The sequence below is a fragment of the Neltuma alba genome, unplaced genomic scaffold, assembly GCF_004799145.2.
Source record: "Neltuma alba isolate B1F8T4 unplaced genomic scaffold, ASM479914v2 tig00003779_pilon, whole genome shotgun sequence".
Taxonomy (NCBI): domain Eukaryota; kingdom Viridiplantae; phylum Streptophyta; class Magnoliopsida; order Fabales; family Fabaceae; genus Neltuma; species Neltuma alba.
Genome location: NW_021633423.1, coordinates 1 through 21,038, shown reverse-complemented (window position 1 = coordinate 21,038; position 21,038 = coordinate 1). Strand labels below are relative to the sequence as shown.

General features: G+C 33.3%; 3 protein-coding genes and 1 pseudogene across 3 annotated transcripts; 3 read left to right on the top strand and 1 right to left on the bottom strand.

Annotated features, from left to right (window-relative positions):
- The first annotated feature begins 167 nt into the window (after positions 1–167).
- On the top strand, positions 168–3,269 carry LOC114742472 (dnaJ homolog subfamily B member 13 pseudogene; annotated as a pseudogene).
- Positions 3,270–5,110: 1,841 nt separating this feature from the next.
- Positions 5,111–8,351, top strand: LOC114742474 (PHD finger protein ALFIN-LIKE 1). Its single transcript, XM_028930728.1, has 5 exons — positions 5,111–5,355; positions 5,455–5,487; positions 6,041–6,263; positions 7,172–7,292; positions 7,880–8,351. Exons 1-5 carry the CDS (start codon positions 5,265–5,267, stop codon positions 8,129–8,131), a joined length of 720 nt encoding a protein of 239 aa, XP_028786561.1. The 5' UTR covers positions 5,111–5,264; the 3' UTR covers positions 8,132–8,351.
- Positions 8,352–10,494: 2,143 nt separating this feature from the next.
- Positions 10,495–12,928, top strand: LOC114742475 (myb family transcription factor PHL7-like). The gene is made up of 6 exons (XM_028930729.1): positions 10,495–10,606; positions 10,729–10,814; positions 10,922–10,961; positions 11,077–11,134; positions 11,570–11,639; positions 12,476–12,928. The coding sequence occupies exons 1-6, from the start codon at positions 10,495–10,497 to the stop codon at positions 12,926–12,928; spliced, it is 819 nt and encodes a 272-aa protein (XP_028786562.1).
- Positions 12,929–15,646: 2,718 nt separating this feature from the next.
- On the bottom strand, positions 15,647–18,824 carry LOC114742476 (probable 2-oxoglutarate-dependent dioxygenase At5g05600). Its single transcript, XM_028930730.1, has 3 exons — positions 18,328–18,824; positions 16,062–16,395; positions 15,647–15,944 (listed from the first exon to the last, which is right to left on the bottom strand). Exons 1-3 carry the CDS (start codon positions 18,819–18,821, stop codon positions 15,690–15,692), a joined length of 1,083 nt encoding a protein of 360 aa, XP_028786563.1. The 5' UTR covers positions 18,822–18,824; the 3' UTR covers positions 15,647–15,689.
- Between the last annotated feature and the right edge of the window lie 2,214 nt (positions 18,825–21,038).

Genomic DNA, 21,038 nt, shown 5'->3' with positions numbered 1-21,038 from the left:
GCATTTAGAATCCTTGCTATTCGCTGTCTCTCATTTTACATTCAGCGTAATGTGACTTGGGTATGAGAAAATCTGAAAAGTTTTAAAATGCTGAATAATTTAAGTAGATTTAACTGAGAGAGTTTATTTGGACTTGGGCGTTTGACCAGTGATTTAAACTTGAACAGGTTTTGAGTGATCCGCAAAAGCGAGCAGTGTATGATCAGTATGGTGAGGAGGGGTTGAATGGGCAGGCACCGCCACCCGGCGCTGCCGAGTTTTCCGGTGGACCAACGACGTTTCGGTTCAACCCGAGAAGTGCGGATGATATATTTTCGGAGTTATTTGAGTTTTCCAGCCCGTTTGGTGGAATAGGCGAAACGGCAGGGCGTGCTGGCGGGTCCACTTTTCACCGTGGTGCGTTTGGCGATGATATTTTTGCTTCATTTAGGAGGGGAGGTGGAGATGGCTCAGGGAATATGCCAAGGAAAGGTGCAGCTATAGAACGAAAACTGCCATGTAGTTTGGAGGATTTGTATAAAGGAACTACAAAAAAAATGAAGGTTTCGAGAGATGTTGTCGATGCCACTGGGTGAGCTTTCTACTTCAACTTATTAGCACTCCTGCTTACCTCTATGAAGAAAAATCCCATTCCGCAAGTTGAATTTACCTCCATGAATGTGCTAGCGGGTGAACTTGGATTTCTAAATAGACAAATAACAAGTTACTAAAAAAAAACAAGGTGATACCTGGTCCATTTTAATGTTTTTGTGGGCGAAGAAGGTTTGTTATTTGCTGATCGGTTGGCTTGATTATGGCAGTCTAATATATTGATGTGAAAGTAAGCTATGCCATCTCGCTCTTACATGTTCAGCCTCATTGTACTAAGCCTCTTAGTGGCAAACTGTTCTGAGAGGGATTGAGATCTTTGACATGGATGCATTTTTATCCTCTAATCTCGTTAGGAATTGTGGTTGTATGCTGTCTCCCCAAAGAGCTATCTTTATTGCTAATGTTACTACATTAATCATGGTATGATTGCTAGGATCTGCATCTTTCATCATCTTTTCTGTCTAACTAGTAAGAATAGAGATTATACATTCAGTTACATTATATTTTTACTAATTTGGTCATGTGCATCCAAGCTTGGACCTGTGGACCCCGCTGCCGAGTAAACAAATGATGTCATTTGTGTCGGTTGAAGGCAAATGCTTCTGGAAAAAAAAAGGTTGCCTTAAGTAAGGAAGCACATCTTTGTGCCCTTCTGTTCTACTAGAGCCTTTTACCTATATGGGGACAATATGATGTGCCAGTTGTTTCAATTCCCAACTTGTCTTTGAATATAAATCGGTAAAATGGAAAAGATTCATATTCTAAGTATTGTAAAATATAGTTCCCTACCTATTGGAGCTATTTAATGTTCTAGCTTGGGCTTTACGCCATTATCAGACAATTTCATTGTCGCTTAGCTATGTCAAACTTGTGTCAAAATCCTTACATATCGTTCATTGCTATTATTTGACATGCATATCTTCTATATAAAATTTCTTGAAGAATAACCTTTCCAATTGTGGTTCAAGATGCCACTGTTATGCTTCAGGCACTGGAGTGCTGTGCAGGAAATAGCTGTTTCAGTCACACATCTATAGGATTGTCTACAGTCAAATTTTACATTTCTAATTGAAATTATCAAAAGATGGAGGAATCACTATCTTTGTTAAATACTTTATTTTTCTAATAGGGTTTCTTTTCTTGGTATTCATTCTAACGTGTTTTTAATTGTTGAGATTCTGATGCATGTTGGAGCTCCCTTCAAGGGATTCAATTGTTCTTCAATTGATGCTCCTTTTTGTTCCTATTTTCTTTCAACTTTTAAATAAACAATAGAAAAGTTGGTATATGATCTTTTCCGTTAGTTTTCATAATCATGTCGAGTGGAAACCTAGGTCAAATCAGACAACATATTACTTATCATGGGAATGCCTATGATTGTTTCCTGTTGCAGGTTTCAATCTGAGAAGATTGTGATGTAAGGAGTCTTGATTTTTCTAAAATGTGCCATCAAAGTTTGTAGCAGTATTTGAACTTGGGATTGGACTGCATTTACGTGAGTATGCATGTGAGAGGCAGAGCTATTTTGAATCTTAAAAATGGTCCAAGGCTGTTTTTCTGTATGAGAGGTAGAGTTAGAGGCATTTAAATTCCAGAATTATTTGACCCTGTAATATTTTTGGGCCATAGATAACAACTGTGGCCTACGCTCTTGAGGAGCAAGCAGCTTAAGTGCTTAAATTGGTGTGAAACTTTGATACGTTACAATATGTATTTTCAGTTGTAACTCCTGTTTTAAACTTTTGACGAGATGCTTTCAGTAAAACGGTGACTTCATCATATGGAAAGGTTAGGACTTCGGCTTCTGCGGACACTTGGCTATTTGAATTTGTTCCGCCTTTTTTGTTTTTGACCTGAAATTTGGCGCCTCCTGAACAAAGGGTTTTACCATATAGTTCAGTATTGACCTTACACAATTCAGCTAGCACTGTTGACGGTTGACGGTTGATCAGCAGGCTTCACGGGGAAAAGGGGCTATGGAACTAGAGTCTATGAAATTACTTTTGGTTATGATTACCGAATCTACTCTGTTTTCTTCTTCTGTAGGAAGCCGACCTCAGTAGAGGAAATTCTTGCAATTGAGATCAAGCCAGGTTGGAAGAAAGGAACAAAAATAACTTTTCCAGAGAAGGGAAATGAACGGAGAGGAGTTATACCTGCAGACCTTGTCTTCATCATTGATGAGAAAACTCATAGTGTCTTCAAGAGGGATAACAATGATCTTATTGTCACCCAAAAGATATCTCTCATCGAAGCCCTGACAGGTTATGTGACGCAGCTGACTACCCTTGATGGCCGGAATCTTACTATTCCCATCAATTCAATCATTAGTCCCTCATATGAAGAAGTTGTTGAAGCAGAGGGCATGCCTATTCCCAAAGAACCCTCCAAAAAGGGTAACTTGAGAATCAAGTTCAACATCAAGTTCCCCTCCAGACTCACATCAGAGCAGAAAATTGGCTTTAAGAAACTACTGACATCACCGTGAATTCCACTAGTAGTTCTTGCTGCCATTTACCATATCATGTAAGATTGCATCTGCTTTGCTTTCTGTTTTCAATTTTGAAATGGGAATCCATGCTTTGTGAAGTCTGTTAATATTTGGACCAAATGATAATTAGGATTTTCAGGTGTCTTACTTTATTGTGTCTAATTTTAGACTGTTCTTTTGCCGCTAACCACATGTCCTGCACATTTGAATTCTTTACAATCACAAATACGCGCGCGCGCGCAGAGAGAGAGAGAGAGATGATCACAGATCATTTTGTTTTATGCTCTTGGTCATGTATAGATGATCACTGATATATGATCATAGCTTTCAGCAAGCCATGTGCATATCACAGCAAACGTGGAAATCACTTATAAATGACTTGAAACAGAGATGCCATCTTTTCAATTTTGGTTTGAGATTCAATTATCAGTTATTGAATGAAAATTGGTCCATATTTGCTGGGATAATGATGCTCCATCACAATTATGAGTATGGGACAATGCACCATCTATAGGTGCTCTTATCAGGACCAGGTGTCCGTACAACACTTCTTTTGGAGACCATGCTTGCTGGGATAATGATTCATTCGTATTGCTAAGCCTAGGTCAAAGGTTGCAGATATGCCCATTACGAAACCATGCTTTATGCCGGTGCTGCTGTCCTGTCACATGGCAGCCCTTGCTGTATATGTTTAGGAAAATTATAGTTTAGGATTCTCAGTTAAAAAATTCTGCATGGAAACTCTTTATTTTGATATGATTATGAATAATCAAATAACTAATACTCCTCTGGTAATTAATATATGACTTAATTGTTGAGTTGATTTTAATTCTAAATATAAAATCTATTTTTCATATTTATTAATTTTTTCTAAATTATTCTTTTTGATATTCTTTAACTATAATCAAGTAAAAAAAAGAGAGAGAGAATATTAAGAAATGTGATTAACATGTTTTAGGAAAAATATATCATATTTCTTATAATTAACTAATTTATTTAATTTTATTAATCTAATCAAATTAGTTAAATAGATGTTATATTAAGGATCGGAGGAATAACAAAAATTTATTTCACTTAGTGAGGTTAGTTACATAGATTATAGGACATCCTTAAATTCTATCAAAGACCAAATCATATAAATAATATAACTAATAATTTAAGTTATTGAAATTTCTTGAAAATAATTATAAACTTAAAATCTCAAGCTTTCTTTTCTTTTTCTTTTTTTTGTTTAGAACCTTCGAAAATAATGTTAAAATTTAAGTTCTCTTTTTCCATGTAACTTTTTAGTTTTGAGGTCTTGAGTTGGATTTTTTGGTTGTTACATATAGTGAAGGGTGGCGGTTGGCTTGATTATTTTTAAAATCATGTCAAGCCAAATTAATAAAAAATAATAAAATATTATATCCAGAATTTTTAAATGACGACATTAAATCAAATCAAAATATTGATGATTGCATTCATTAAGTTATGGCATCAAAACAGAATAGTTGAAGGAGAAGAGTGTATCTTATTCCTTCATATAAATTAGAAATATTTGTAATTGATACTTATATCTCCATGAATTATGAATAACTTGAATTTTACCAGTTTTTTAAAAAATAATATTGTTATACAATTATATTAGAATCAGCATTATATAATTAAATTTGAATACTATTGACCTGATTGAAGATAATTCTTTTAACATAATTTTATATTATTATTCATAAGACTGAAACTTCAATTAACGAAAATTTGACTGACTTGTTAGTCAATTTATTGAGTTTGTGGATTTTACAACAAAGTTGGCATGAGATGATTATTAAAAATAAATTCAATTTATCATTCAAAAAAATAAATAAATTCAATTATATATTTATATGTGAAAATGCAATTAAAAAATATAAGGACGAATCGACTGTTGTCTATAGATATTAAGGACCAAATTGAAAACCCCAGACAAAATGTGTGGGTCAATGTATAATTTAATGAAAAGCTATAGAATGATCGTATTACTCAGACTCCTCTCGTCTTCGTCATTCTCTGTTGCTTTTCTGGAACCGTTTTCCATATGCTTCTGTTCTGTGCCCCTCACGATCTCTTGGATCCGTGCTCATGATCTCTTGAATCCCTCCTCCACATTCAATTTGTGCTAGTATACTCATTTTGAATCGATTTGCTCAGATCTCTTCATCGTGTTATGGAAATGGCTTCTAGTCCTCGCACCGTGGAGGAGATCTTCAAGGATTATAGTGCTCGAAGAGCAGGAGTTGTTCGTGCTTTAACTCAAGGCACTCTATTTCTTTCTCTGTTTCTGTATTTTATTTCTTCAGTTTGATTTTGTCTGTGGTGGGTCTTAAAGTTGTTTTTCTTGTGTCTCCGTTTCTCAGATGTTGATGAATTTTATGGGCTCTGTGATCCAGGTAACGCGTAATCTTGGATCTGTATACTTTTTTAGTTTACGTAAATATTCTGAAGCTTTTCATTTTCTTTTCGTTACATCTTTTATTTCCTAATTTAGTTATGATGTTGCTTGTTTGTGTGTGAAATATGCATTCTTGGATTTATGTTAGAATTGATTTTCTCCCCTGGATAATTTGAGGAAATCAATTTTTTTTAATAAAAATAAATGCCTAAAGTTTTGCGTGCCTGTTGTCCTGGGTGCTCTTGAAAATGTTCAAATTTGACTAAGCTTCGGTTTGCCCCATGACATTATAGTTCTAATTAGTGGGCTATTTACAAATTCCCTTGTTGACTTCCCTGACTGAAACACAGCATGAGATTTGGCAGAATTTTTTGAACTATAATTTCCTTGAGTTTCTGCTCGACTCAGCGGAGAATGTTTTGGTGAATCCAAAAAGAATTGCAATTTCTTCATAACATATTGAAGCCCTGCCGTAATGCTCATTTAGATTTTTTGCTTTATGCATATAGATGTGCCCCCCGTTAAAATTCAAATTATGTGTTTTGTTTAAGATAAGGAGAACTTGTGCCTTTATGGACATCCAAATGAAACATGGGAAGTAACTCTGCCAGCAGAGGAAGTTCCACCTGAGCTTCCTGAGCCTGCTCTTGGAATCAATTTTGCTAGAGATGGCATGCACCGCAGGGACTGGCTTTCTCTTGTTGCTGTCCACAGTGATTCGTGGTTGCTTTCTGTGGCTTTTTATCTCGGGGCCCGTCTTAACCGCAATGAAAGGTACAAACTATCCTTGATGGAGTCATATGTGTGGTGACAATTCCAGTGGTTTTATGGTTTTGTTTCTGTCAATGACATACTCAAACACTCTATAGCATGTTGGAAACATGGGCTATTGTCATGGTGGTTGGTCAGCATGAATTACTATAATCATGATTGATGTCTCAGTAAATCTCTTAAATTGGGGCAGCAAAAGGTCTCTTAACATAATTTTATTTTACCTGCAACGTCACATAGGGGTTCCCATACAAGTTTAATTATCTGAATGCTCAGTTATGTGACAAGAGTAGAAATGGTGCCAAGGTGAGTGGCCAACTCCTCCAAGGGTGTCTAACTGTTCGGGGCTTTCTTTAATTGTAATTCTAAGAACCACGTTGACATTGACAATTTTAATTTTTGATTTGAAAGGTATGCAAAAATGAATGTTTGACCTTTGTGAACTGGTTTTAGATTCATTGTATAGACTTTAGCTGTTTCCGCTTTCCAATTAATAAATGAAACCAATATTGGAAGAAGTTGTGTGGGATTATTGAATTGAGAATGTTTTCGAGGGGGAGAATACCAAATTCTGTTGTACAAGGGCGAAGTGTTTTTCAGTCTTCCATTTATTCCAGATCTTTAAAGCCACTTAAAGTACCTGAAAGAAGGATATGCAGTTTCATTTGACTTATCATTTGTATTTTTAGATCATGTAGGCACTGTTCTGTTTCTCAGGTCGTTCTTAGTTTTTTGGCTATAGATCGCCCTGCGCTTTACTCAGGAACTAATGCTATTGGAATGGGTGTCAGATGCGATATATCTTTTGTTGGTGACATAGATGCGATATATCTGTTGTAACATTATCACATCTAATCACAATATTTCATATGGCTCTTCCCGTTGATAGTTACACTAGTTGTATATGGCAGGAAACGGTTATTCAGCTTGATCAATGATCTTCCCACTGTTTTTGAAGTCGTGACTGAGAGGAAACCATTAAAGGACAAGCCCACTGTGGACAGTGGTAGCAAATCTCGGGGCAGCACCAAGGTTAGTTGGATTAATATCCAGGCTCATATATAACATCCTTGAGGGTTAGAGATGAGCCTTTGGGGAATAACACCCTTCAAATATTTGATGAATCTCCTTTGGGGCTGGCCATTTGCTTTTCCATGATAATATTAGGACCATGATTCCCGAACCTGTTTAATTTGTATTCCGTTTTTGAGCTTTAAGCCCTCACCTAGAGCCAAAAGAAATACTAATCTGTTGTTTAAAACAAGCGTGGTAACTGTTTAAATATTTGCTATTTTGTTCTTAAATAATACTATAAAATTATGGTATTTGAAAGAACACTTAATGAGATCATAAACGGGATTTTTTGGTCAACAACCTATCCAAAAATTTGGTTGTTGATAGAGCACAATTGCATCATACGATCCATGTAGCCAATCCACCTAGTGGAACAAAGCTGCTTCTTGTTGTATTTGAAAGAATCTCTTTGAGGACTCCCGCGTGTTTCTCAGTTGGAAAAAAAGTATACATTTTCTATTGAAGAAGCTGATAGTAAACACTTGAAAATTGCATTTAACTTTGTATTTTTCCTGTTTGATGCAAACTTCTCCCTTGATTTTCAGAGATCAAATGACGGGCAAGTGAAAAGCAACCCAAAGTTTGCCGATGAAGGCTACGAGGAGGATGAAGATGAGCATAGCGAAACCCTTTGTGGTAGCTGTGGTGGAAACTATAATGCAGATGAATTTTGGATTGGCTGCGATATCTGCGAGAGATGGTTCCACGGGAAATGTGTGAAAATTACTCCTGCCAAGGCTGAGAGCATAAAGCAATACAAATGCCCATCATGTAGCATGAGGCGAGGTAGGCCCTAGGTGACTAAAGGCAAAAAATGATACTAGAGTCTGAAAATATTGTAATAGTGCTATATTTCTTACGAAAGGGCACGTAACAGGTATATTACTATGTTTAACTTGTAATTTCTGAGGGATATTAAGCTTGACTTCGGTGAGAATATTCAATAATGTCATATACACCGTAGAAATAGATTGTGATATATTCTAATTTGGTGGAGTTCGGATCCTTTGGGCACAAGATAGCACTTTTCCAAATTAATTCTTCCGTATAGATTGGCGTTCTTATCTGACCTTCAGCCAAAATGCATAGGAACGTATTTTACAAGATTTCACTTTGACGCTCCCCCAATCTCAACTTAAAAGTAATTGGTAGTATAAATTTCATGAAGACAAATATGTAAGATTCAATGCATATTCTTCTGTGGTCAATGTTGTTCGTTGACGTTGGGAAATCATGTCATGGAGCCTGATTTTGCAGGCTTCAAATTCGGCACTCCACTCAGATGATCGGGACATGCTCATCCTTAAAGTGATATTTAAACTTTCAAATATGAACTTAAATAATTTATATTTAATTTTGAGTTTAAATATAATCTTTTAACAGCACAAGAAAATGTGAATATTATGTTGAATTGCAAATGTCTGTGTTTTATTCACAATCAATCACTTGATATTTAAAAGTACATTAGACTTTTAATTAACTTAAATCGAGTTCAATGGGATTACACAGGCATCAAAAGTATGTAAACACGACTATATACTCAAATTAAAGCTTAAATTCGAGACTACTAACATTATTATTTTCGAACTTGAGTTTTGTGCCTGGTGATTTTTGTTTATCCAATCCAAACTGCTTCCAAGATAACTGAACATACTCCTAAAGCCATAGAAGGATTGTTCGACTTTTTGTTTATTCCTGGGATATTGGAAATATTTCTTTGGTCTTGACGAACTGCGTCTTAATCATCAAATTCAGGATTCCCTAAGCAGTAAGAAAACTCTGCTGCTTTAACTTCTTGCTGGGAAAAGTGCCAAAAGATGTGAACTGGTTATTGCAGATGACGATTGCAAATTCAAGTGATTAGAATGATGGATTTATAGTAATAAATCGCACTTTAAAACGAAGAGCCGACAGAGAAATGTACCATAACGTGTCTTTCACTTCAATTGTCACCTATCGGGATCTAAATCCTATGCTGTCGAGGGGATAATGACAATAAACACCAAAATCCTTGGTGTGGTAATTTAGGTTGACCAGCAAACTTGTAAGATTTTCTGTTTATATGCATCATTTATCGGCTATAGTCTAAAATTTTGTAAGATGTTTGTCATAGACAGAAGAGAACAAATTTTTCATATTTAAAAATATAGATTAGCAAATAATTGTTTGCTCTGTTTTTTTTTTTTTTGGTGGCAATTATTTGCTCTCTTTTTCATGTCGATATTGACTAGGAGTTCTTCACAAGGACAAGCTCACAGAATGAAATAGTGCTCGAGACCCAACTTTCATTCGCCAAATTTAATTGCTTTCTTACAACTTGCGGATATAAGTGATTTCACGTCCATATGAAGTAAATATATAAATATGTTAGAGAAATTTTGTCTCATAAAACAAAAAATTATTTTTTAAGCGCTTCCAAATATGGATTATGTGTGGTAATTTATGTCTGAAGGAATACTAGTACTTGGTATTTAATACTTCCTCTGCTCTAAAATATAAATGCCAGTTGAGGAATTTGTTTTGATGTTAGATATAAAATCTCAATTCATTTTATTTCACAAATTTATAATTATTTTCCCAATCCTTTCTAATTGCATATATTGATAGTATTTTGATCAACAAGGGAAGTTTCTGATCACATGATTAAAAGGAGCATTTTAAGAAAATCAACACAACAGCAACAAGTATTATTCCATTAAATAGAGTTGACTACATGGATTGCACGATTTCATTATGTTTTATCAGAAATCAACACATATTTGTTACAAATAGTTAACTTAACTGATATTTTTAGTTTTTGTATATTAGTTATCTAACTCTTATGTTTAGAACAGATTAACTGTAGCATAAATTTTCTTTGATGAAGATAAACATAAAATAATAATATATTGTGCGTATAACTTAAAGAGAAGTAGTAGTATTTCAGAAGAGCCGGTTGGCATTGGGACAACTGAAGACATTGGGCAGAATCATAATTGAGAAATTCATAGTGGGCATCGCCAAGCTAGCCTAGGTAATTACCTGTGTGTCTCCAACCATATATGTTACAAATGTTTTTGTCCCCTCTCTCTCTCTCTCTCTCTCTCTCTATAACGCTTGTACGTGCCACACAATTTAATCCCTTCAACTCAATCCGTCCAACAAGATCATCAGAGAAGCTATGGCTTCCAGTCGCCCTTCATCTGATGCCTCTGCAAAAGAACGCCTTCGTTGGACTCATCAACTTCATGATCTCTTCGTTCAAGCTGTCAACAGACTTGGTGGCCCTGATAGTACGTGTGTTTATGTGTGTGTGTGTGTGTGTGTGCGCGCCGCGCACACACTCTTTATTGTTAATTAATTTCTAGGTGTAGATGAGATAATATTACTTTGTGAATGTGGGTTTAATTTGCAGGAGCAACGCCAAAGAGTATAGTGAAGGAGATGACGAGCATGGGAGCATCTGGAATCACCATTTATCACGTCAAAAGCCACTTACAGGTTCCTAGTATATACCATATACTTAATTATTAATGTGTAAAAAGAAGGTCCATTTAAATTAGTAATTAACAATTAATCAACAAGCTTCGTTTTGCCTTTTTCTCCAGAAATACAGGATCAACAAGTTGATTCCAGAGTCTGCTACTAGTAAGTTCTTGAACTTCTTGTCAAATTGAACTGCGTCGCTTGAAAAATCCTAATTCATAGACCAATTATGAATTCTTAGATTATTAATTAGTGATCTTTAACTTTTGCTGAGAAGGAAGTAAGCTTGAGAGAAGAAGCATATCGGACATACTGCCTAATTTCAGCGCATTAGCGTGAGTCGTCAACGATTTATTCTTCTAATTATATATATATATATATATATATGTTAGTCAATTATTGGAAACACCGGCATATCCTTAATTACTACTCCTCCGGTTCTTAATATAAGACTTAATTATTGAGTTGATTTTAGTCCTAAATATAATATCTATTTCTCATATTTATTAAATTTTCCTAAATTATCCCTATGAATACTCTCTCAACTATAATCAAGTAGAAGAGAAAAGGAGGATATTAAGGAAGATGGTTATAGTATTTTAGGAAAAATATATCATATTTCTTATAATTAACTAACTTATCTAACTTTCTTAATCTAATTAAATTAGTTAAATATATCTTATATTAAGAACCGGAGAAGTATATTATTTTAATATTAATAATGATTTTTACTTGTTAGTTGTTGCTTGTTCATATTAAAATATAAGCAGGACGGTGCAGCTAAAAGAAGCTCTACACTTGCAAATGGAAGTACAAAAACGCTTGAGCGACCAGCTGGAGGTACACACACATATATTTTCATAATTAATTCAAATTTTTATGTTGGATCTTTTCGGGATTTTTAATCATAATATATATGATGTAACATTAAGAAGCTTATGCAATATTTAAGTTTTGCAACATGATATGGCTTTATTAAATTTTAGAAGAAAATAAAATTGAAGGGAATATAATTAGTTTTTAATCTAAAAGAAGTAGTTTGATTATTAACAAAAAATATTTCGTATTGGAAAAAAATTCCAGATATTTTTCTATAATCTTTTTATATTACTTGAATGCCAAAAAGTTGAAATTAAAATAAAACTTATACTCTGTGACATTAAAGTGAAACGAAAAAAAAGTATATAGCGGGTCAAATTAAACTAATAACAGCACAAAAACACAATTCTTTTCAGCTTGAAGAAAAAATTGGATTTTTGGTTTATGATAGGCTATAAAAACAAAGAACGCCTTATTAAGAGAGGCAAAAATCCGTTTGTATGATCTCTACGCCTTGAAGAGTTTAGCTTAAATATTATAATTTTTTTTTGGTTACAAAATATTATAATTTTTAGATAGAAGATCTTGCAAATTATAATTTTAACTCAGTAGCAATTTTTTTAAACATCCCTAAAATATGATAATATAGTTTTATTCTTAGAGAAATATAATTACAATTTTTTAAAATTTTTCAGCATAAATTTTTAGGATATGAATCTGTGAACATATTTTTCTCTTTACATCAACTGAAGAAACAGAAGTTTCAATAACAGTATATAAATCTCCCAATTGAATTTTTTTTTTGAACAAAAATGCCTGGTAATGAAATTACATATTGTTTGGAATGGAATTGAAAGTTTCAAAGGAGCTTGAAGCTGAAAATGGAAGCTCAAGGGAGGTACCTGGAGAGACTGGGCCAAGCTTATCAGAACTCAACCATCTCCAGAAAATCTGCCGGCAATAATAATAAGCTTCATAGAAATAATACTGCACCTACGACGACATCAATGCCTTGTCTCTCTGAGGAATCCGATGATGATGAACCCGCTAGCTATGGTTCCGAACACAGTAATAGGTCCAACGTTGTCACACACAAAAAGCAGAGAGTCGTCGAGGATGATGATGATGATACTATTAGGGTTAATTTCCCAGCAAGTTTGGACCTTTTTGTTTCCTCTTCTTCTTCTTCTTCGTCGTCATCACTCACTCCAGAATTCTGCAACCAAAACTGGGACCTACTTCCTTGGAATCAGCTTGCAGCTTCATTTCATCAATGTCAATCACCTTTGGTTCCGAGCTTCCTGCTGTGAGAGAGAGAGGTTCGTTGGTGTTGTTTGAATAATGATCGGATGTTAAATAATAAAATAAAGAGGGGAATATATATATATATATAATATACAAACACATATTCATGAAGTGACTGTAATATCTGTATATTTGGGACGTCTTTGCTTGAAGGACCCAGCAGAAGAAGAAGGAATACTATATGTACTGTATATTATGACAAGAACTGTTTCAGCTTGATTAAAACTATTCCTTTTGCATATATATATATATATATGGCGAGGAAAGTGATAGTCCTTTTTTGTGACAAAATTTTCAAATCCCACCGTTAAATTCTGTCAATAATTAATTACTTTTTTAGTAATATATATATTAAGAATTTTCAGTACACTTAGCGTAGAACTACCTCGACTCTCTAGTATGAAAGCTAGTTAGGAATTAAGTTTTGTTCTAAATATAAGAGATTAGTCCATTTTATCCCCATATTTATTATTTTTTCTAAATTATCCTTTTTATTGCACGTATTAAAAAAAGTTTATATCAAGAAGTGGTTACAATACAAATAATTTAAAAATATATTTTAGTAAATTACCAACACATAGATAACTATAATTTAATTAGTTTTCTTAATATATCCAAATTATATGTTAAGCACCAGCAGGAGGTAGTAATATTCTCACAATAATATGAGGATATTATCAGAATACATCGAACAATACATCAATATATGATAGAAAATCTATAAAATCAATGTTATGAAATGGATAATTTATAAAACCTGTAAGCCTTATAAGTAACAAATAATTAAACTCATGCGCATGTATATATTATGTGAAGCAAATGTTTCCTAATTTTCTATGTTCTTTTATTTATTTGGCCATCAACGTTTTTTCCTTCAGGCCAAAAAAAATCTTTCACCTAAATTATATATACTCCTCCGATCCTTAATATAGAACCCAATTGTTGAGTTGGTTTTTGTCCTAAATATAAGACCCATTTCTCATATTTATCAATTTTCCTTAAATTACCCCTATGGATACTCCCTCAACCATAATCAAATAGAAGAGGGAGATGAGATATTAAGAAAGATGATTATGGTGTTTTAGGAAAAATGTGTCACTTTTCTTATAATTAACCAACTTACCTAACTTCCTTAATCTAATCAAATTAGTTAAATGGGTCTTATATTAAGGACCGGAGGAGTATATATATTTTTGAAACCCTTCAATTATATTTTATATAGACACGCATATCATAATGAACTAAAACGTGAATTTGCAGGGTGTGGTTCATGATTTGACAGCACATAGAGGATTCCATAATTCTCATACATATGTTTTCTAGAATTAGTGACGTTATTGAGGTGAATGGTTGGATTAGTGTAGTTATTATTTGTGGTTAGTTCACACTTGGTCGTTAAAAACGTGATAATTATTAGATGAAGCTTTTCCAATTAAATTAACTTCCATCGAATATTCTCTGAGTTTCGAATGTTCTCCTATACGTTACATATATAATTAAGAACCCATGGGACACACATGGCTGCCTAACTTCTTCTTCTTCTTCTTTTTTTAATAAATACAATTACATTATTTATTAATTTTGAACGATTGGTACAAATTATATATGATTTAGATGACAATATTCAATATCTCTATTCTATTTATTTACAAAACAAAACAACTTATGAAGCAATTTATTTTCACATGTATGCTTTCATTCTTCAGGTATGTACACATACGGAAAACGAGTGTGATTTTCAATTATATAAAGTATTCAATAATCCCCATGCAATATTGGAGTAAATACTTATAATTATATTAATGATCAATCATTGTACATAAAAACTTGGTACACAACACTTTGCAATTCCTATTTGACTAAAGAAGTGTGTAATTTTTGTTTTAAATTTGCCTTCAACAACTAGTAAATTTAAGACCAGACATAGTGATGAATATTAAGAGGAGATATAAATAATTAAACCTCTCACACAACTATTCTCTCTTGTTACACTTTATATGTACACATATATATACATTTAAATGGTTAAATTTGTTAATAAAATGGAGCGCACATATTGATATCTTTGGAGTTGTTGTTGGATATATAGGACCACTGAGTTGTTTAACTTTAAGGTCCACCATGTGTTTTATATTTTACTGACAAAAAAACAAAGAAAACGAAAAAGTGGCACGAGCTATATATGATGATGGTGGGAAAACATAGTGTTGGACTTTATTGTTTGCACTATTGTGTGAAGTAACACCTCAAAGGTAAGCCTGCCTATTCACCACCATTCAGCTTTAATTTGCACGTCTCTTTTTATATATCTCCTTCTTGTTTCTTGTTCTTGACTCTTATATGCTCATCACATTCCCTACATTTTCCTTCAAATTCACATGCAGCCGTAAAGCTTTACTCAACGTACCCTGCGGGAAAAGTACTATGTCGATCACCACCACCAATTCCATTAATTAATTTTCTTCCCTTAATAATCACGCTTTTCTTTCGCTTTGTGCTATTTAACTTCCATCCATTAATTAATTAATTGCATATATAATATCATATACCCGAGCTAATTAACATATTTGTGTCTTAAGAAGCATACATCAAGATGATTTTTTACACATACAGTTGAAACATACACATATTTTTCATAAAATGAAATATCAGAGTAGTACAACATAGAAATTTTGGCTGGATGGATAATAGCAATGCAAGAGCTAATTTCATTGTTAATGGGATATATATGGATGGAAATATCATAGAATTATTACAAATTATTACTTAATTATTATCGCAATTCATCAAAGACTGAACTTGAGATTTGCCATTAAGTCCTTTGGTCCTAATGAAGGCTCTGTACTGATCAAAAGTCATTGGTGGGTAGAGAGGCGGCCTTTCCTCAGTCACAAGCTCCTTGGCTGGTTCAATCACCACATCACTCTTAGGGTTATAGAAGAAAGCCAAAGATACCCTATCACTCTTTGAGTTCACCACAACCTTGTGCTCCACACTTTTGTATATCTCATTGCTCACAATCTACACAAATACACATCGATATCATCACTACCAATATCAATATCATCTTTTATCAGACTCTATGCAATGCACGAGAACATTTAATTAAGAGAAGGAAAGATGGAGATATATATAGACCTGAAGTTGGTCGCCGAGGTTGATGATGAAGGCATTAGGGAGAGGTTTCACAGAGATCCAACGGTCGTCTTTGCGAACTTGGAGGCCAGAGACATGATCATCAGGAAGAAGAATAGTGAGACCTCCTGGATCAGAATGTGGTGAGATGCCAAGTGTGAGATCAGGTTGTGGGCACTTTGGGTAGAAATTCACCCTCAAGCAACCACCAATCCCTTCTTCTCCTCCAAATGCATTCAGAAGATAATCCTCTTGTAACCCTAGATTCCTTGACATTATCTTCATTATCCTTCCTCCTAGCTTCACCACTTCTTCTCCATATTCATCGACCACTTCCCTACACCACCAACAACAAAAAATATTGATTTAGATAATGTAAATATGTTAATTAATTAATCCACGTCATTAATATGTACAGAATTGATTCATAAAAAAAAAAAGGAAAAGGAAAAGGAAAGAGTAGTGATAAAAGATGATGATATGTAATGGTTGGGTTTGTCTTGTTCTTCACAATATCTTATCTATATATAGACCAACATGTGCTTTTTGCATTCTGTATTTGGACTTTTTACTCTTTCTTTATAGCCACCTGTAAATGTGATGTGCATAGACCACCACATGAATCTCTCAGAAATAAAACATGCGTTTTGAATATCTGGTAGGAACTTAACCGGTAAGATTTAAACTACACAAACTTTGACCATCAATATTTACAGAATATATATAATGTGGAATTTGATCTTTGAACAGAGCATATAGACGTGTTAATTGCCGCATTAATTAGGTAATTTTTATTAATTAATCCTGTTGATTATTTGACCTACTTTTTTTCGCAAGCTGATGTTTCGTAAGTGCTTATAATTATTTTTTTAACCACGTTTTGCATGGCTTTTTTTTTAATTATTACTTGGCACCACGTCATTGGTAGGTAGACTTTCAGGATTCCAAAGTTGAACCTTCCATCTCGTGAAGAAAGGAGTTCGGTTCTCTGTTGTCACTTGTCACTATCACATAAAGCACGATATATATTATATGAATTAAAAAATAGTGATTTTGCAATAGATTTTATATTTTATATTAATCTTAATATTAATATATTGATTTTTTAATTTTTAATATTAAATTATTATGTTTTATGAAAATAATGTCGCAAAAAAAAGAAGAAATAAATGAAATATAAACCATCAAACCATAATCCACACTTACTACTGCTACTTTTTGGGAATTAGAGAGGATTCATTTTAGTAAGAAAGTACTTGGTTGTTTCTTTTTTAAAAATGAAAAATGAAAAATACAGAAAAGCTTTGGAATATCATATTCTGACAATGAAAGTTAGGTCGGCCTCGTTTATTGTCCACACGCCTTCTCCCATTTGACGGGTCCTAAAAGCTTTTGAAGTTTCCACTTTTGTGACTAATGCCCCTTTCCTGCCACTATTTTAACCTAAAATCTTATTTTAATAAATAATCACCTGATTCTAAATATAAAACGTATTCTATAATATAAATTATATTATAAAATATGTCTTACATTTAAGATTTGAGAGAATACTATATACATACACACGCTTAGAAAAAACTTTTAAGTAAAGTTGAATATCTATTGAAAATAAATTGATAGATAAATAAAATTAGTCATAACTTATTCATATACACGTCTATTAAAAACACGTTGAAACTAAATCTTGGCAAAAGAAAACATATCATCATTATATTAATTAATTAGCCACTAGCAAGATGAGATGTAAAAGTTCAGAAATATATGTAGATGGTAAACAAGGAATTGCTAAGTGAAGTAATCCAACAAATAACTTTTACCTTGAAGGATTTCTTTGAAAGTAAAACAAGAAAGAGAGAATTCCAATGTGTCCCCACATGTGATGTAGAAGATTGAGAGATTTGGATATGTAAAGATAAGGTGACTTTACTTTCCAAGAAGAGTCATAGACACATGATAAGTTTTCCAAATTAATATGGGTTAGAAATAGGCATATTATCAATTGTCTATCTGCATATCTCTTCGTTTTAACAGTATCTTAAGATCCTTTGTAATTGATCCATATGTTTAATCTCTTTCATGCAGATGTGTGATCTAGAGAAATGCTGGTACAAATTTCTTCTCTTTAAATTAAAGTTTATGCTAATCTTTTTATTATTATTATTATTTTGGAGGGGGAACGCATATCTAGTATATTTATATATCTTTATCCATAAATATGCAATGAACTTTGCAGTAAACATAATTTTCTTTTTGTTATACAAAGCAGTACCTGAGAGATGGCGGAAGAGCAGGCCACTTAGCTTTGTTGCGAAGAGAAGCAGGCATGAAATGGAGGAAGAAGTAGTCACTCCAATCCAAAATGGCACCCTTTTGGACTCCCAACCGACTGCCGTAGCCCTCATAAGTCGCCGGAGAATTGGCGAACTGCTCTTTCTCCTCCGCCGTCTGATTAAAGAACTCGCGCCACACGGCCCTGGAGCTCGTCATGAGGTCGTGCCTGACGCCGTGGTTGACCACCTGAAAGAAGCCCCAGTTCCGGCAGGCCTCCCCCACGAGGCGAACGGTCTCCTCAGGGTCACCACCGAGGTCGACGACGGGAATGTTAAGCTCATGAGATAAGGAAGCATTGTGATGACGGAGAAAGGGGGCGGTCGTGGTGGGTGGCTGAGAGATGAAACGTTTCGGGATGGTGGCTAAGCCACTGTCGGCTAAGGCCTGGACTCGGATGACAGGCTCAGGCCATGCTTGGCAATCCATCATCATTTTGGAGAGGAGAAGAGAGAAGAGAGAAGAGACAAAGAGGAGAGTAGCTAAGTGAGGAGAAGGTTTGTGTGTGATGAGGAGAAGAAGGAAGGTGAGGGGTATTTATAGGGGAGGGAGGGGAGGGAAGGGGGGACTTCTTAATTTGATGATATTTTCGGCGCCGTGAGAAATTGATTTGCGCGTGGCTCTGCCTAATCACTATTAATCACCTTGTCCATGTAACCCTCAATAAAAAAAAAAAATTTGGGAATAGAGAATGATCAAAGGAAAAAGTAACTCACTATAAAATATTATTTCTTTTTACTATTTTTAAAAGTTTTGTTTCATATTACATTCGATCCTTAGAAGATCTCATTCGACTTTTATTTTGATTCTAAAATATAAAATCTCAATTCATTTATTCTCTTATATTTACTTTTTTTTTTTCAAAATAGTCCTTCTAATAATAGTAGTTCTAGTCAATAAATTTGATTAGTAAAGACATTTAGGAAAAACAATACCTATTTATTACAAATAACTATTTTAACTTATTTTTTTAATTTACTCAAATTAATCAACTAACTTTTATATTCAGGACCGGGTTTAGTAGTGTTATTCCTCTTTTTATTTTCCCTTGCTTCTCCCTCCACCCAAACATAGAGTAAGTGCCTCCATGAAGTCAGTCATTTCTATATGTCTTTTGCACAAGTGCTTTTAAAATTAAAAAAAATTAAAAGGGTAAAAGTATTGACAATTTGAGGCTATATGAGTAAGAATACAGGATCAAACTTACGACCTGTATTTCAAATCATTGCGTTGCGTGTATGTTTATAAGTATTTGCTTGTGTGAAACTAATTACAAGCATGACAAATATAATTACTAGTAAAATAGTAAGTGATATAATATATTTATTTATCATATATTACCACTAATTATATATTATTGTTGTATTCCTTAAATATTATATTATGACCTAAAATAAATTTTAAATTAAAAATAAAATTCTTCCTTTGATAAATGACAAAAATTAAATTAAAACGATACTAAATAAATATTTATGGGACTACTTTTTTCTTTATTCAATACATCATATATAGTCACCTTTGCATAATACAAAAGTTTGCATCTGTAAACAAATTCTATGCACATTTTGATTAATAGAAAAATTAAATTTTTTGGCTTTATAATTTTAATTCACTTATAACCCAATCCTTAACTTTAATTTTATGGAACTCAATTCCTATAGTTTTAAATATAGTTGTAGAAGGCCAACAAAAAATTTTAGTTATAATATAGTCTTTGATTTTTACTTGATGAAACTCAATTTATACATTTTAATCATTTAAAAGAGTATCTTTACTTTAAGAATAAAATTATGTAATTTAGAAAGATTAGAAACTAAGTTTTAAATAATTAAACCTATAGAAAGGGAGTTGTTGTAAATTATAGTTTAGGTTCTAAGTTTGAACGGAGTCAAAACTAGCCAAATCAAAATTATATAGAAGAACCAAAAAATTAATTTTACCTAATTTTCACATGGTCACTTTTCCTTTTTGTTACCGGCAGCATATGAGAAAATATGGCTCTAATTTGCAATCCATGTCTACCTTTGAAACGATTCTAACATGAATTTATTGTGTGTTAAAATTTATAAAAATGTAAAGTTGGGGTAATATGAGAAAGGAAAATATTAAATACGTGAGGGATTGTGGCCGACTTAAAAAGATTAGAACCATTGGATTTGAAATGATAGAAAGGGACGGCTCAGACAGAAGTGAAACGATGGTGCCCCCTCGTTGTTCATGCTTTTTTTTGTAGTTATTGGAGGAGACTATACTGCCATTTACCAATCATTTGAATTATTTGCAGCCCAAAAACCATCAGATATATTAATATGTTAAAATTATGCTTCTATAATAATAATACATATAATTTATTTTAAAAACAAAAAATCTCAACTTCCGGAAAATATTAAAAGTTATTCCATTTATATGTTTGCAAAACTCTTTAAAAAATAAAACATGACAAAAATATTCCAAAAGATAATATTTACGATTAATGATCAAGATACTAAATCTGATCGTTGCTAAGTCTTTCTTTAATTAAATGACCAAAAAGTTAGATTTAGTAATAACACGTACGATATGACTAAATCTGATTTTGGGCATTTAATAATTAAAGCTAATTATGATGTGAGTTTTGAATAAATCAGTGAATTGCATTGTATATGTAGCTTT

What these genes read in the sequence shown, in the direction of transcription:
- LOC114742474 (XM_028930728.1), top strand. Translation starts at nt 5,265, where the DNA reads ATGGAAATGGCTTCTAGTCCTCGCACCGTGGAGGAGATCTTCAAGGAT. An exon ending in TGTTCGTGCTTTAACTCAAG is followed by an intron (nt 5,356 to 5,454) that starts GCACTCTATTTC and finishes TCCGTTTCTCAG; the next exon opens with ATGTTGATGAATTTTATGGG. An exon ending in AATCTCGGGGCAGCACCAAG is followed by an intron (nt 7,293 to 7,879) that starts GTTAGTTGGATT and finishes CTTGATTTTCAG; the next exon opens with AGATCAAATGACGGGCAAGT.
- LOC114742475 (XM_028930729.1), top strand. Translation starts at nt 10,495, where the DNA reads ATGGCTTCCAGTCGCCCTTCATCTGATGCCTCTGCAAAAGAACGCCTT. An exon ending in GATTCCAGAGTCTGCTACTA is followed by an intron (nt 10,962 to 11,076) that starts GTAAGTTCTTGA and finishes TTTGCTGAGAAG; the next exon opens with GAAGTAAGCTTGAGAGAAGA. An exon ending in CCTAATTTCAGCGCATTAGC is followed by an intron (nt 11,135 to 11,569) that starts GTGAGTCGTCAA and finishes AAATATAAGCAG; the next exon opens with GACGGTGCAGCTAAAAGAAG.
- LOC114742476 (XM_028930730.1), bottom strand. Translation starts at nt 18,821, where the DNA reads ATGATGATGGATTGCCAAGCATGGCCTGAGCCTGTCATCCGAGTCCAG. An exon ending in GCTCTTCCGCCATCTCTCAG is followed by an intron (nt 16,396 to 18,327) that starts GTACTGCTTTGT and finishes TTGGTGGTGTAG; the next exon opens with GGAAGTGGTCGATGAATATG. An exon ending in ACCTCGGCGACCAACTTCAG is followed by an intron (nt 15,945 to 16,061) that starts GTCTATATATAT and finishes GTATTTGTGTAG; the next exon opens with ATTGTGAGCAATGAGATATA.